This window comes from Cervus canadensis, chromosome 9, assembly GCF_019320065.1.
Source record: "Cervus canadensis isolate Bull #8, Minnesota chromosome 9, ASM1932006v1, whole genome shotgun sequence".
Lineage (NCBI taxonomy): Eukaryota > Metazoa > Chordata > Mammalia > Artiodactyla > Cervidae > Cervus > Cervus canadensis.
In genome coordinates this window covers 17,127,371-17,140,379 of record NC_057394.1, presented here as the reverse complement: position 1 = coordinate 17,140,379, position 13,009 = coordinate 17,127,371, and the positions used below count along the sequence as shown (strand labels likewise).

General features: G+C 44.3%; 2 protein-coding genes across 5 annotated transcripts in view; one reads left to right on the top strand and one right to left on the bottom strand.

The window, feature by feature from the left end:
- LOC122447240 (ATP-binding cassette sub-family C member 4-like) overlaps positions 1 to 13,009 on the top strand; it is a 914,448-nt gene that overhangs the window by 645,007 nt on the left and 256,432 nt on the right. The gene's annotated exons all lie outside the window — the stretch shown is intronic.
- LOC122447589 (ATP-binding cassette sub-family C member 4-like) overlaps positions 1 to 13,009 on the bottom strand; it is a 225,484-nt gene that overhangs the window by 153,201 nt on the left and 59,274 nt on the right. For all 4 annotated transcript variants that reach the window (XM_043478284.1, XM_043478285.1, XM_043478287.1 and 1 more), the window contains 2 exons: positions 9,894 to 9,988; positions 9,580 to 9,666 (listed from right to left, as the gene is read on the bottom strand). In XM_043478284.1, coding sequence (XP_043334219.1) covers positions 9,580 to 9,666; positions 9,894 to 9,988 — 182 coding nt within the window. The remainder of the gene's footprint in view (positions 1 to 9,579; positions 9,667 to 9,893; positions 9,989 to 13,009) is intronic.

Below are 13,009 nucleotides of genomic sequence, written 5' to 3'. Positions count from 1 at the left end.
CCCAAACAGCTCCTGTCTCAGTATGACTTCAGACTACTCTGATTTCTATAGAAACTCAGACAATCGAAATAAGAGATGAGATGGTGGACAGGAGACAAAGAGATAAAGAAAAGCAGGTTTCTCCAATCTCTCTCTGGGATATGTGCAGAGCAGCCAGAGAGACTGAGGAACAGCCACACAAGCTGTTGCCTCTTCATGAAGTACCCACCGGGACAAATAATCAGTCTATGAGAGTTAATAAGCCTTTTTCTTATCAAGAAATACAAAGAATCAAGGAGGATCTGGGAGACTATTTAGAGGACCCAGAAAAATATATTAGAGCTTTTAAAGGTATTACTCTGCATTATGACCTTACTTGGAAGGATGTGATGTATATCTTGGGACAAACGCTAAGTCTCGACTCAAAAAGTTGAGTTTTGGGAAAAGCGGTTGCTTATGGAGATGAATGGTTTGGTAATGAATCAATAGGAAAGAGGGAGGATGAGATAACTGCTCTCCCTACTGGGAATCAGGTGGTCCCAGCTACAGAACCAGACTGGGACTACAACACAGCGAAAGGAAGATGGGATCAGAGTCATTTTTTCAGATGTGTTCTTGAAGGACTCAGGCAGGCGCATTCTAAGCCTTTAAACTATGGCAAACTGGCAAACATAGAACAGGAGGAGAAGAAAGCTCCTGGTAAATTCCTAGACAGACTGAGAGAAGCCCTTCTCAGATTCACTGAGATTGATCCCGAAAGTGATGGGGAAAAGTGATCTTAAAAGATAGATTTCTCACTCAATCAGCTCCAGATATTTGCCGTAAGTTATCAAAATGGGCATATGGACCAAATCAGTCTTTAGATAATCTGTTACAACTGGCTCAGACAGTCTATTATTGTAAGGAATATGAGGAAAAGAAAGAAAGGCAGAGACAGACGAAGGAACAGGCGGAAGCCTTCGCAATGACTATGAAAACCATTCTTAAACAGTCTGAGAAAAATGCCCAGAGGGACCCAGGTGAAAAGGGATGGTCTCGCTATTACTGTGGAAAGGAGGAGCACCTCAAGCGGGATTGCCCTCAGGCATCTAAGCTGCCCCCGGCTCCATGTCCGGTCTGCAAAGGACCACACTGGAGGAGAGACTGGCCCCAGAGGTGTAGGTTTCAGGGGTTGGACTCTCAAAATAACCAGGACTGAAGGTGCCCAGTAGTCCCCACACAAGCTCCCGTCCTAATTACACCTGAGGAACCCCAGGTATTGATAACTGTGGGAGGCCAATCTGTTGGTTTTCTTTTAGATACTGGGGCAACTTACTCCGTGCTTACTGAAGCCCCTGGCCCACTTTCTTCCCAATCCACTTCCATAATCAGACTGTCTGGATGAGCCAAAAGATATTATTTCAGTTATTCTTTATCTTGCAACTGGAATTCTGTGCTATTTTCACACGAGTTCCTGATCGTGCCAGAATCACCCTCACCCCTTTTGGAGAGGGATATACTGAACAAGGTCCATGCCTCTGTTTTCATGATTATGGAGCCCTCCCTTTCTCTCCCTTTAGTTGAACAAAATATAAATCCTAGAGTATGGGCTGATGGAAAATCTGTGGGTTGCACACAAAATGCTATTCCTGTAGTTGTCAAGCTCAAAGACCCACACTTATTTCCACATGAGAAGCCTGAGGTTAAAGAAGGGTTAAAACCCATCATTGAAAATTTAAAGGAACAGGGACTATTAGTTACCTGTAACAGTCCATGCAACACTCCTATTTTGGGTATAAAGAAATCAAATGGTAAATGGAGAGTAGTTCAAGATTTACAAATAATAAATGAGGCTGTGGTTCCTTTACACCCGGTGGTGCCTAATCCTTATACTCTATAGTCTGAAATTCCTGACCAAGCCAAATATTTCTCAGTAATTGATTTGAAAGATGCCTTCTATTCAGTGCCTTTGGCAGAGGAACGTCAATTTCTATTTGCCTTTGAAGACCCTACGCAACCAGCTTCTCAGTTAACCTGGACAGTTTTGCCCCAGGGATTTTGTGACAGTCCTCACTTATTTGGACAAAGTTTGTCACGGGATCTATAAAACTTTAATAGCTCTAAAGCGGTGGCATTATAATATGTAGATGATATTTTGCTCTGTGCTGAGACAGAGGAAGCTTGTTCACGAGCCTCAAAAGATTTCTTAAACTTTCTGGCAGGCTGCGGTTACAAGGTATCAAGAGAGAAGGCTCAGCTTTGTCAACAATCTGTTAGATATCTGGGCCTAATCATATCAGAAGGGACTAGGGCCATAGGCCCTGAGAGAATTAAACCTATACTAAACCATCCCCTACTTATGACTTTAAGACAATTGAGAGGATTTGGGGGAGTCACAGGCTACTGTGGTATTTGGATTCCGGGTTATGGGGAACTTGCCCGGTCTTTATATAAACTTATAGCTGAAACTCAGCAGGCCCAAACCAACAAACTGGTTTGGTCTCCAGATACTCAAAAGGCTTTTAAGGTTCTTCAGACTGCTCTCCTGCAAGCTCCTGCTCTGAGCTTGCCCACAGGGTCAGAATTTAATTTGTTTGTCACTGAAAGAAAAGGTATGTCCTTGGGAGTTTTAACACAACCCCAAGGGCCTCACCAGCAACCTATTGCTTATCTAAGCAGAAAATTAGATGTAATTGCACATGGGTGGCCCCACTGCCTAAGAGTAATTGGGGCCACGCCTTTATTAGCACCTGAAGCTTTAAAAATAATTAATGGATGAAACCTTACTGTACTGACTTCTCATGATGTGAGTGGAATCTTAAATTCTAAGGTTAATATTTGGATGACAGACCGTAGACTTCTTAAATATCAATCATTGTTGTTAGAAGGACCAGTAACTAAGCTTAAAGTTTGTGGAAATTTAAATCCCGCCACTTTCCTTCCTGAGAAGGAAAATGGAACACCTGATCACGATTATTCCCAATTCCTAACTTTAAACTATGCAGCTCAGGAAGATCTAATGGATACCCCATTAGACAATCCTGACATGGAAATATTTACAGATGGCAGTTCTCTTGTTCAGGATGGAAAGCGTAAAGCAGGTTATGCAGTGGTGACTGCTGAACAGGTTTTAGAAGCAAAATCTCTCCCCCAGGGAACCAGTGCCCAGTTGGCGTAGCTTGTGGCTCTGAACCAAGCTCTAGAAAGGGCAGCGAGTAAATATCTACACTGATTCTAAATATGCTTATTTGACTTTACATGCTCATGCTGCAATATGGGAGGAAAGACAGTTTAAAACAGCAACAGGAGAACCTATTAAACATTTCAGAGAGATTGAGAGACTTTGACTGCTATCTATTGTCTTAAAGAAGTAGCAGTTATCCATTGCAAAGGGCACAGCAGGGATGGAAGTAAAGTAGCCATAACCTGTTAGCCGACTCTCAAGCCAAAAAAGTGGCACTTTACGAAACCCCCTCACTACAGACGCCTTTGATCTGGACAGGTCCTCTGGAACAGGAAAAACCACAATATACTGAGGAAGAATTAGAAAGATATGAGAAAAGAGAAGCAAAGATTACTGATAAAGGATGGTTACAGTCCGAGGATGGACGGTTGATAATTCCTGAAAATGCTCAGTGGAAAATTCTTAAGGGTTTACACCAGAGTTTTCATTTGGGTGCAGAAAGTACTTACCAGATAGCTTCTCCTTTGTTTGAAGGTAAAACTGTAATGAAAACTTTAAAGAACATTATCAAAAGGTGTGAGGTTTGTCAGAAAAATAACCCAAAGACTGAAAAGCTAGCAAGATCTGGATTACAACGTGGAAAGTATCCTGGAGAGGACTGGGAAATTGATTTCACTCATATGCCAAAAGCTAATGGGTATTCTCGCTTACAAGTTTGGGTAGATACTTTTACTGGATGGATTGAGGCTTTCCCCTGTCATAGTGAACAAGCTAAAGAGGTTATAAAGATTTTAATCCATGAAATTATCCCCAGGTTTGGGCTGCCACGGAGCCTTCAGAGTGTCAATGGCTCCGCCTTTAAAGCTGCTGTCTAAAGCTCTAGGAATAGAGTATCACTTACACTGTTCCTGAAGACCCCAATCCTTAGGAAAGGTTGAAAAAGCTAATGACATTATCAAAAGACATCTGCGCAAGTTAACTCAAGAGACACAGGACAATTGGATTAAAGTCCTACCCATAGCTTTAATGAGGGCTCAAACTGCCCCAAAAAGGAAGGACTGTCCCCCTTTGAATGTATTTATGGAAGGCCTTTCTTACACACCGACATTGTTATAGATCCTGAAGCCTTGGAGTTAACTAATTATGTAACTCAGCTCTCAGCTTTTCTTTTTTTTTTTTTTTTTTTTTTTTTTTTTTTTTTTTAGCTCTCAGCTTTTCAACAGGTATTAACAGAACTCCGGGAGACGACTCCTGACCCAGCCTCTGAATCCAGCAAGCCTCTATTTGAGTCAGGAACCGAGGTCCTCATAAAAACACTGGGGTCTGGGGGCCCATCCCTCGAGCCCCTCTGGGAAGGCCCTTACCAGGTTATTCTTTCTTCTCCCACAGCTGTCAAAGTGCCAGGAATTGATTTGTGGGTACATCACACTCAAGTTAAGAGATGGCACCCTGACCAGAACTAAGTGATGTCGTTTTATGTCTTTACTTTCTATGCTCTGACTTTGTATGTTTCAGATGGGCCTGATAATCTATGTGAGTCTACTTCTGCTGACTCCAAAGATCCTGAGTTTGCCGCTTGATGCTCAAGACAATGCCTTCCTGTCCTGGGCTCACTCCTATGCTGCATTCCACAATCGGTCTAACTGCTGGGTCTGTGGAGCACGCCCTTCTTCATTAGTGGAAGGCTTCCCAAGGTGGACATCTCCACTTCAAGGAAAGAACTTTCTCCAAGCCTGCAAATACCTTCAACAATCACATGTGATGCCTCTTCTTAAACTGATGACATCTAACAACCCTAAAATGGACTGGTGCAACAGTTTGTACTTTAACTATGGACATAACATGACTTTTAATTTTGATTATACATTGTCTCAGTTTAATGACTATTTTGCTACACATAAGACAAACATGTCCAGATCTGATAGTTTTTCATCTGACGTTTATTAAATATGGGATGAGGTTATATGGCTAACTCCTGAAAAAGGACATCTAATATCTACTGCCCCTATATGCTGGGAACAAACTGAGCCATCCCCAAAAGTTAGCCAACAACTTAATTATGGTGATTGGAAACACTTGGGATTTTTGCCTCAGGAAATATGCAATGTAATCATTCCCATGTTTTCCAGCCCCAATTCAGGTCCTCCCTCCATCTGGCAAGGCACTGATTGGGACTGGATGTCTCAGTCACGCTGGCTTGCTCCAAATGGGACTTACTGGATATGTGGCTCTTACCTATGGGCATGGCTTCCCCCGGCTGGATAGGGAGATGTACCCTGGGTCTAGCCTTTACTCATGGCTTTATATTTTCAGAGTTTCCAGAGAAGCCTGCTAATTTACCTCACCTTAAAACTCGGTGGGCAAGGTCTGTATTTCACTGGTATGATTATTTGGCTGCAGTGTTTGTTTCCTCTTTGGAAACTACAGATGTTATGCTATGAGTGGATGCTTTTGATAGGGGAAGCACACTGATTGAAACTGCCCACCCTGGCCAGGCACCATAGTAACCATTTGCATGAGTTGTTTTATGACAGGAGAGCCTGATAAGGAATACAGAACTAATAAGCCACCACCAACCGGAAGAGTTCGGGAAAGGTCAAAAGGAGACACCGCGTGTCCGTCCACTTCCCAGAATCCCTCTCGATAGCATCCATTTTGGCTGAGCGATGCATGCGCCACCAGGAAAGACTCTGAATTAGAATGATTGGCTAAAGAACACCCAGAAACTAATCCCATCACCATAAAACCCAAGACTGGAAGCCACGAGGCAGAGCAGTTCTGGTGGGTTCCTTTACCCTACTGCTCTCCACCCAGCTGCCCTTTCCAATAAAATCTCTTGCTTTGTCAGCATGTGTCTCCTCAGACAATTCTTTTCCGAGTGTTAGACAAGAGCCCGTTCTTGGGCCCCTGTAGGGGGCCTCCCCCTTCCTACAACACTTTAACTAATTTTACTCAACAGACATTAGAAGATTCTCAAAAAGCTTTTTCATCTCTTAATGCTGAACAAGCACAAATTAGAAAAGTGGTTTTACAAAACAGATTAGCTTTAGATATTCTGACAGCTGCGCAAGGAGGAACTTGTGCCATTATTCATACCCAATGCTGTGCTTATATCCCTGATATGAGCACTAATGTTACTCATTTTACTAAGCACATGACCAAGATGACTGGGACTATGGATACTCCTGAAGCCTCAATTGCCTCACTTTGGGAGATGTTAACTAGTTCCCCATGGTGGAAGACTATCTTAATTGCAATAATTCTGATTGTTCTATTTTTGTTGTTTGCTCCCTGCATCTGTAACTGTGTAATTGGATTTGTTTCTAGTCCCATGAAGGCTTTTAAGTTACAAATGGTTGTCCAAGCTCCTATGAGTGCCACAGCCTCCTCCAACTATTATTACATGGGGCCCCTGCATCAGAGGCCCTCAATATGAGGGTTAGAAGAGTATGTTGCCTTAACAATTTAGGGACCATGCCCCTTAATAGCAGGAAGTAGTTATGGAACAAAAATGACACTCCCTTCCCTTGGCAACATAATTCTAAAAGAAAAGAGGGGAATGAGAGAGTCAATTCCCACGCAGGTTGATAAGAAGTCTAGGGGTCCCCATGGAGAGAGGGGTTTGGAATTCTCAAGGAGGAAGAAAGGACAAATTTTTTTCCCCTCTACATTCCTTAGGATTATATAACAATAATGTATCCTGTGGGAGAAGGCGAGGGTGGGATGTTTCGAGAGAACAGCATGTATATTATCTATGGTGAAAGAGACCACCGGCCCAGGTGGAATGCATGTGACAGGTGCTCGGGCCTGGTGCACTGGGAGGACCCAGAGGAATCGGGTGGGGGGGGGAGGTGGGAGGGGGGATCGGGATGGGGAATACATGTAACTCCATGGCTGATTCATGTCAATGTATGACAAAACCCACTGCAATGTTGCGAAGTAATTAGCCTCCAACTAATAAAAATAATTGAAAAAAAATAATAATGTATCCTGCTTGAGGACAGTCTCTGAAAAAACCTGGCTAATTCTGTTATCTCAAAATGTAAATCATGGGAGTAGGTCTGGTGAGGTCTTTACAAACTCTAGACATTCTTTTGATTCACCGTAATAACTAATTTGAGAGTATATAATTCCAGTGCTAAGACTAGCAAGGGGGTACTGTTTCTACCCGCTCCTGATGTCTACGTCAGAAGATTTCTCTATCTCCTTTATACTTTAATAAAACTTTATTACACAAAAGCTCTGAGAGATCCAGCCTCATCTCTGGCCGCGGATTGAATTCTCCTCCAGAGGCCAAGAACCCCGGCATCTTTGTGTGATTCAGCAACAACCTTTCAATCCCACAGGCACAAAGCACCTCAGCCCCTGCACCACAACTACTGCGCCTGCGCTCTGGAGCCCAGGAACTGCAGCAATTGAGCCCACGCACCACAGAGCTGGGCTCTGCAACCAGAGGAGCTGTCGCCGTGAGAAGCCCACGCGCCACCATAGAGAGCAGCCCCTGCTCGCTGCAGCTAGAGAAAACCCCGGCCGTGTGGACACAGTGAGGGGGATGCGGTCAGAAGCCAAGGAGAGCAGTCTCAGGAGAAACTGAACCACCCACACCCTCAAACTGTAGCCTCAAGAACTGTGAGAAAATTAATCTCTATTCTTTGAGCACCCCTATCTGTGACAACTTGCTACAGACTGAATGTTTTTCTTCTCAAAAGTCATACATTGAGACCTAATCCCCAATGTATTGGTATTAGGAGGTGGGGCCATTGGGAGGGACCAGGTCCTGAGAGTGGAGCTGCATGAATGGGATGAGTGTCCTTATAAAAGGGACCCACACGGCTACCTCACCTCTGCCACGACGTGAGGACATAGGAATCAGACTCTCATCCAGACTGAATCTTTCAGCACCCTGGCTTGGACTTTCCCAGCCTCCAAAACCATGAGAGATGAACTTCTGTTATTTCTAAGCCACCCAACGCTGGTCTCCTGTGAGACACAGTCCTAGAAACTAACACAGGACCTGACAGAGAGAATTTCCAAACAGCTTCTCTCTGCTGCACACCCCGCCTCCTCCAGGCGAGGATGTGCCTGCTGTTCTCACAGCCCTGCTTCCTCCTCCATCCACACCTGAGCTTCTACTCTTGCTTCAGTACTGCCCGCCCAGCCCCGGGCACAGGGAGCTTTCCAACTTCAGTGAAAACCTCCAGCTGACACTTCCACTTTACATTCAGCTCTTACCATCCTGTTTTAAAACACTCTAAACCCTGACTAGGCTGAGCTTTTCCCAGGCATCTGTCATAACAAGCTCCACATAGAGACATGTTCCTGAGAGGCAGGAATGAGACCTGGGCATCCTAGTCTCCCTTATTCTGCCCAGTGTGGGTCCTTCCCCTCTCCTGGCTCTCCATCCTCCTTGTAAACTAAGAGGTTTTGTGCAGTAACATCTGTAAGGGCATTGATCTCAGTGCGCACAGCAGGGCGTTAATAAGTGCAACTGGAAGACTCCTTGGCTTTAACAAGGTGAACAACAGCAAGTGAACTGACCATGGGGGAGATGTGGAGGCTGTTTTAGGGAAAAAAAACAAGTTCGCAAGGCTCTCAAAAAACTAAGACTCCATAAGAGGTCTCAGTCTGTGTGTGTTAGGACACATTGTACACCAAAAAGCATCAGAGTTGTTTTACTTTAGTCATTATATAGCCAACCAGGAGCAACTGACAAGTTTTAAATTCCAGAAACAAGAATGAGAGTCAAGATTCAAGCCAGATTATAGGTGGCTCTACATTGTAGGTCTAAGTATTAATGCTAGTAAGCATCCATGAAATAACATGAAATGATTGAAATCATACTCAGATGTGGAATACATGATTCTCAAATTCTAGACTTCATTAAGTCTAGACTTAATAAAGACTTTATTTCCAAAGTGATAGAATAACAAGCGTAAACCAACAGGGTCTTTCCATGGAAGCCCTATGTCAGTACCTAAAACTTCACTTCTAACATGCCTTAAGCAAATAATGGATGAAAAAAACTAGCAGCCAAGTACCAGGTTATAGAGTCTCATTCTCTGATTTTAAAATCCTACATCATCTTTCCTTTTTTTTTTTTTTCATTTATTTTTATTAGTTGTTATTCCTGGGGTCTGGATTCGCCCGGAGTGTCTGGTAATCAACTGCAAGTAGCAGGAGGAAAACTGCCATCTATTTGTCACTCCCGAAAGCATGGACCCCACTGGCCCCCATACACTGGAAGCACCTGCTGTATGTTCCTGTCCTGACCTCATCATGATGCAAGATTTCTCTACGATGGATCTTCTGGGGATGGAAGGACACCAGGGCAGAGGGAGCTGAGTCTCCTGGAGCACAAAGACCTTTCTGAACTCTCTTCCCTCATCTCTACAGGGCTCTTGGAAAGAAGAAATGATAGAAAACAGGAGCAAACTCACCGTTCGAACAAGTGCCTGCTGACTCCTGCATCCACTGCGCTGAGCGGATCGTCCAGGAGGTAGATGTCTGCATTCTGATAGACAGCTCTAGAAAATGTAGAGAGACGTCCATCAGGAGAGGACACTACACACTCCCTGGGTCTCATCTCTGAATCATGATGGTGTGCAACAACTTCATGTTCCTTCTACAAGCCCAGGGAAAGGACCAGGTCCCTGTTTCACACAGGCCCACCTGGTGAGCAAGGTCTGTGTGCTCCTGTCCACTAGGAGCCACGGAGGAGGAGGGGCAGGATGGCAACTGAAACTCCATTTACCTGGCGAGGCTGACCCGGGCTTTCTGTCCTTCACTCAGCGGGGTTCCTCTTTCTCCTATCTCAGTTAGATCTCCTTCCTTCAAAAGCTGTAAATCCTATACAGATAGAAAAGGGGGGAAAGAAAAAGATATAAATTGTGTTCTACTACCATCTTACACTTTTATCATTAGTTCCTCATACAAGTATTTGAGTAATGTGCATACATGCTCAGCTGCTAAGTGGTATTCAACTCTTTGTAACCTCATGGACTAGGGCTTGTCAGGCTCCTCTGTCCATGGGATTCCCAGGCAACAACACTGGAGTGGTTTGCTATTTCCTCCTCCAGGAGACCTTCCTGACCCAGGGATGGAATCCGTGCCTCCTGCGTCTCCTGCACTAGCAGGTGGATTCTTTACCACTGAGCCACCTGGGAAGCCAGAGCAGTGGGTATAAGTCAGAGGAACTAAACTGTGACCTTGAACATTAAAAAAAAATTTAAAAAAGCCTCTCCGTATTTTTTATTTGTTTTCATTCTGTAGTTTTGCACAGCATCTACACTTTGACTATTTTAACAGGTATTTACTGAGGACCTACTGTATGACAGGCATTGTTCTGGGCACAATGAACTCAGTTGTGAAGAAACAAAGCTCCTAGAGTTTCTTTCCATGATGGGAGATGGACAACATGGAAAATAACCTGAGCGCAAGGACTGAGGACAGGAAGGAAAAGCAAGCTGGTTCAAGGGGGTGGAGAGTGAAGGAGGAAAGTGAGTCCACACTGGGGTGTGAGGGCTCTGCTCAGAGGGGGTGTGAGCAGATCTGGGGTGGGGAGGGGCTCAGGCAGACCTGGAGAGGCTGCTCCTCACAGAGGGAGGGGCAGGTGCAGGGGCCACGGGGAGATGCCCAAGGGAGTCAGGACAAGGAGGCCAGGAGAGCAGAGTGAGAATGAAGGGAGTGAGGGTGGAGACAGAGCAGGAGGAGCCTGCGGTCACTCCTGTAACAGGAGGAGGGAGAGGACAGACCTGTTTGAGGTTTTAAGGAATCATTTCTGTGCTTTACAGAAAAAGACAGTAAGTGGGGAAGGGGAAGGGTGAATACAAGTGAGGAGGTTACTGGAATTATCTAGGTGAGAGATGACAGTGGTCAGAACCAGAGTGAGAGCAGTGGGAATGGAGAGATGGGGTCACACTCCAGGCACATGTTGAAGGTGGAGTCTGAAAGATCTGCTGACGGGATGGGTGTGGCTGTAAGAGAAGAGGAGACTGTGGTGTTTGGGGTGAGGAAGGGGAAGGACAGGGTCCCCATTTACTGAGATGGGGAAGATGGTGGATGCAGGTTTAGGAGACTTCGCTTGTGGACAAACTGAGATGACCTCTCGGTGATGTCACGGTGCAGCTGGACAGGCAGGTGTGAAGGTCTGTGCTAGAGACACAGGTGTGAGAGCTGGTGTCCCAGGCTGGCAAAGGCACAGGGCTTGTTTTTATCAAGGAATGAGTATCTCTCTTTTTTTTTTTTCCCCCATTTATTTTTATTATTTGGAGGCTAATTACTTTAAAATAATGGTTTTTGTCATACATTGACATGAATCAGCCATGGATTTACATGTGTTCCCCATCCCGATCCCCCTTCCCACCTCCCTCTCCACCTGATTCCTCTGGGTCTTCCCAGTGCACCAGGCCCGAGCACTTGTATCTTAAAAAGACATTTTGCTGATCTCTGGCTCAGCTTCCCACTTTCGGAGAAGGGATAACACTTGACCCAAGTCTTCACAGTGATACTTAAAGTGAATGATAGACAAGGTCTATAAAAGAAATGGGAGCCAAAAGAGCAAGCTGGGCAGGAAAATCAAAAGGAAAGAAACAGTGTGCTCAAAGGACACCCAGCAGATCAGCTGGACTAAGTAGATACTTGTCTGTGAAAGCAGGAAAAACTCAGAGTTAAGAAGGAAATAAAGTTAAGCTTGAGGATCTGGGAATCAATCAAAAGCTATATTTGAATATTATTTAAGAAGCAAATAGACAAATCAACCTATTTTCCCCTGAGTACCATGGGGAAAAAAAGAATAGATGACAAGAACATTCCCAAAATGATGAGATAATCAGGCTTAAGCAGTTGTTCAGTCACTCAGTTGTGTTTGACTCTCTGTGATCCCATGGAATGCACACTCCAGGCTTCCTTGTCCTTTACCATCTCCTGGAGCTTGTTCAAACTCATGTCCACTGAGTCGGGGATGCCATCCAACCATCTCATCCTCTGTCATCCCCTTCTCCTCCTGCCTTCAATCTTTTTTAGCATCAGGGTCTTTTCTAATGAGTCAGTTCTTCCCATCAGGTGGTCAAAGTATTGGAGCTTCAGCAACAGTCCTTCCAATGAACATTAAGGTTTGATTTCCTTTAGGATTGACAGGTTTGATCTCATTGTTGTCCAAGGGACTCTCAAGAGTCTTCTCCAACACCACAGTTAGAAAGCATCTATCCTTCTGCACTCAACTTTCTTTATGGTCCATCTCTCACATCCATACATGACTACTAGAAAAACCATAGCTTTGACTATATGGACCTTTGCATATATGGACAAAGTAATGGCTCTGCCTTTTAATATGCTATCTAGGTTTGTCATAGCTTTTCTCCAAAGGAGCAAACATTTTTAACTTCATGACTGCAGTCACCATCTGGAGTGATTTTGGAGCCCAAGAAAATAAAGTCTGTCACTGTTTCCATTCTTTCCCCATCTATTGCCATGAAGTAATGAAACTGGATGCCATGATCTTAGTTTTTTGAATGCTGAGTTTTAAGTCAACTTTTTCACACTCTTCTTTCACCTTCATCAAGAGGCTCTTTAGTTCCCCTTTGCTTTCTGCTATAAGGGTGATGTCATCTGCATATCTGGGGGTTATTGATATTTCTCCCAGCAATCTTTATTCCAGCTTGTGCCTTCATCAGCCTGGAATTTCACCAATCCTCTGCATATTAAGTTAAGATAAGAGGTGACAGTATACAGCCCTGGTACTCCTTTCCCAATTTGGAATCAGTGCAGTTGTTCCAATGGCCAGTTTCTAAACGTTTTGCTTCTTGATCTCCATACAGTTCTTGCAGGGGCTGGCTAAAGGTGTCTGATAATTCCCATCTCTTTAGGAAT